General features: G+C 34.7%; 1 protein-coding gene across 1 annotated transcript; it reads left to right on the forward strand.

Annotated features, from left to right (window-relative positions):
- Positions 1-618: 618 nt before the first annotated feature.
- On the forward strand, positions 619-1581 carry Olfr794 (olfactory receptor 794). The gene has a single exon (NM_146378.1). The coding sequence runs from the start codon at positions 619-621 to the stop codon at positions 1579-1581; it is 963 nt and encodes a 320-aa protein (NP_666490.1).
- Positions 1582-1931: the final 350 nt, after the last annotated feature.

Raw genomic sequence — 1931 nt, forward strand, 5'->3', positions numbered from 1 at the left:
AGTATGAATGGTTCTCAGTATAAGACAAAATAGAAGCAGGGAGTTGTAAATATGGTATAGAAGCATAGAGTCGAAAATATGATGTGTTTATGATTTATTCAGTATTGTTATAATGTAGTCTAAAGACATGATCCAACTGAAGCTAATCAGATAGAAGACCTGGAAAAAATCTAGGCACTGTTGGCTATGGCATTGAAAATGATAATAACAGGTTGGTTAAAATTAGCAATTGTGGCTTATTATGGTAATTTTCCCTCCTTAGTTCTTGACAAATACATGTGTTTTCTTTATCTTGGTGTATTGTTTGGGCGTGTGTGCTATTATTGTTTCAGTTTTTATTCTGTATGCCTGGTTAAGAGTTTATCATTGTTACTTCTCTTTTTCAAAAAATCATATTTTAATTTTACTAATATTCTTTCTTGTCTTTTTTATTTCTCATTTTATTGATTTCTGGTCTTGATCATTACTTCTTTTGGTATGCCTGCATTTTATTTCACAAATTTGTATAATATCTTATTAAAAACTTATACATTCCACTTATTTTATTTTTATTTTATTTCTTACACTTAGATAATTTGACTATTTATATGCAGACTGTCTAAAACACCAAAAGTAGTTATGAGAAACCACACAGTAATGACAACATTCATCTTGCTGGGACTTACAGATGATCCAGGTCTCCAACTTCTGTTTTTTGTCATTTTATTTCTGACATATATTCTGAGCATAATGGGGAACCTGACAATCATCATTCTCACCCTGATGGACTCTCATCTTAATACACCTATGTATTTTTTTCTCCGAAACTTCTCCTTCTTAGAAATCTCATTCACAACAGTCTGTATTCCTAGATTCCTGTACAGTATATCAACTGGGGTTAATACCATAACATACAATGCTTGTGCCAGTCAAATATTTTTTGTTGGACTCTTTGGAGCTACAGAGTTTTTTCTGCTGGCAGCTATGTCCTATGACCGCTATGTGGCCATCTGCAAGCCCTTGCACTATATGACCATCATGGACAACAAAGTTTGTGCCATCCTTGTCCTCTGTTGCTGGACTTCTGGGCTGCTGGTCATTATCATACCTCTTGGCATGATCCTACAGCTGGAATTCTGTGACTCTAACACCATTGATCACTTTTTCTGTGATGCATCGCCTCTTATCAAAATCTCATGCTCAGATACATGGTTTTTGGAGCAGACTGTCATTGTTTGTGCAGTGCTGACTTTCATCATTACATTAATAGTCGTGATTCTCTCTTACATATACATTATCCGGACAATTCTCAGATTCCCTTCTGCTCATCAGAGGAAGAAAGCATTTTCCACCTGCTCTTCTCACATGATTGTAGTTTCCATCATGTATGGCAGCTGCATTTTTATCTATGTGACACCTTCTGCCAAAGAACAGGTAGATATCAATAAAGGAGTATCTATGCTCAATACATCTGTTGCCCCTTTGTTAAATCCATTTATTTATACTTTGAGAAATAAGCAAGTGAAACAAGCTTTTAATGATACAGTAAAAAAATTGCATACCTCTTACACCAATAAGAACATGTTGGATTTAAGCAGTTAGTTGGCTAGTTTTCATTTTTCTGGAGGTTTTAACTATTTCAGCCAGGTTAACTTTTTCATAATCCTTTACATCTTGATTTGGAAACCCAGTTATGTCAGGAGCCATTGTAGGATAAGTTAATAACTAGCAGATGGTCTTCCTGAGATGAGTCTACCTTGGAATACAATACATGATGGATTTGCTCCAGTAGGCAAGGCACAGAAGAAATTCATTTTAGAAAATATTCCTGCTATTAATATGCTTTTCCTGTTATTATTAAACATATCTAGCACTTGCTACATATTAGACCACTATTTTGAACAGATCTCTGCACAACAAGAAACCTGTACTGTCTTGTAGTGATGCTATAT

This window comes from Mus musculus, chromosome 10 (genome assembly GCF_000001635.26).
Source record: "Mus musculus strain C57BL/6J chromosome 10, GRCm38.p6 C57BL/6J".
NCBI lineage: Eukaryota > Metazoa > Chordata > Mammalia > Rodentia > Muridae > Mus > Mus musculus.

Bases quoted from the DNA above. Each gene is read 5' to 3' on its own strand.
- Olfr794 (NM_146378.1), top strand. From the start codon at position 619: ATGAGAAACCACACAGTAATGACAACATTCATCTTGCTGGGACTTACA.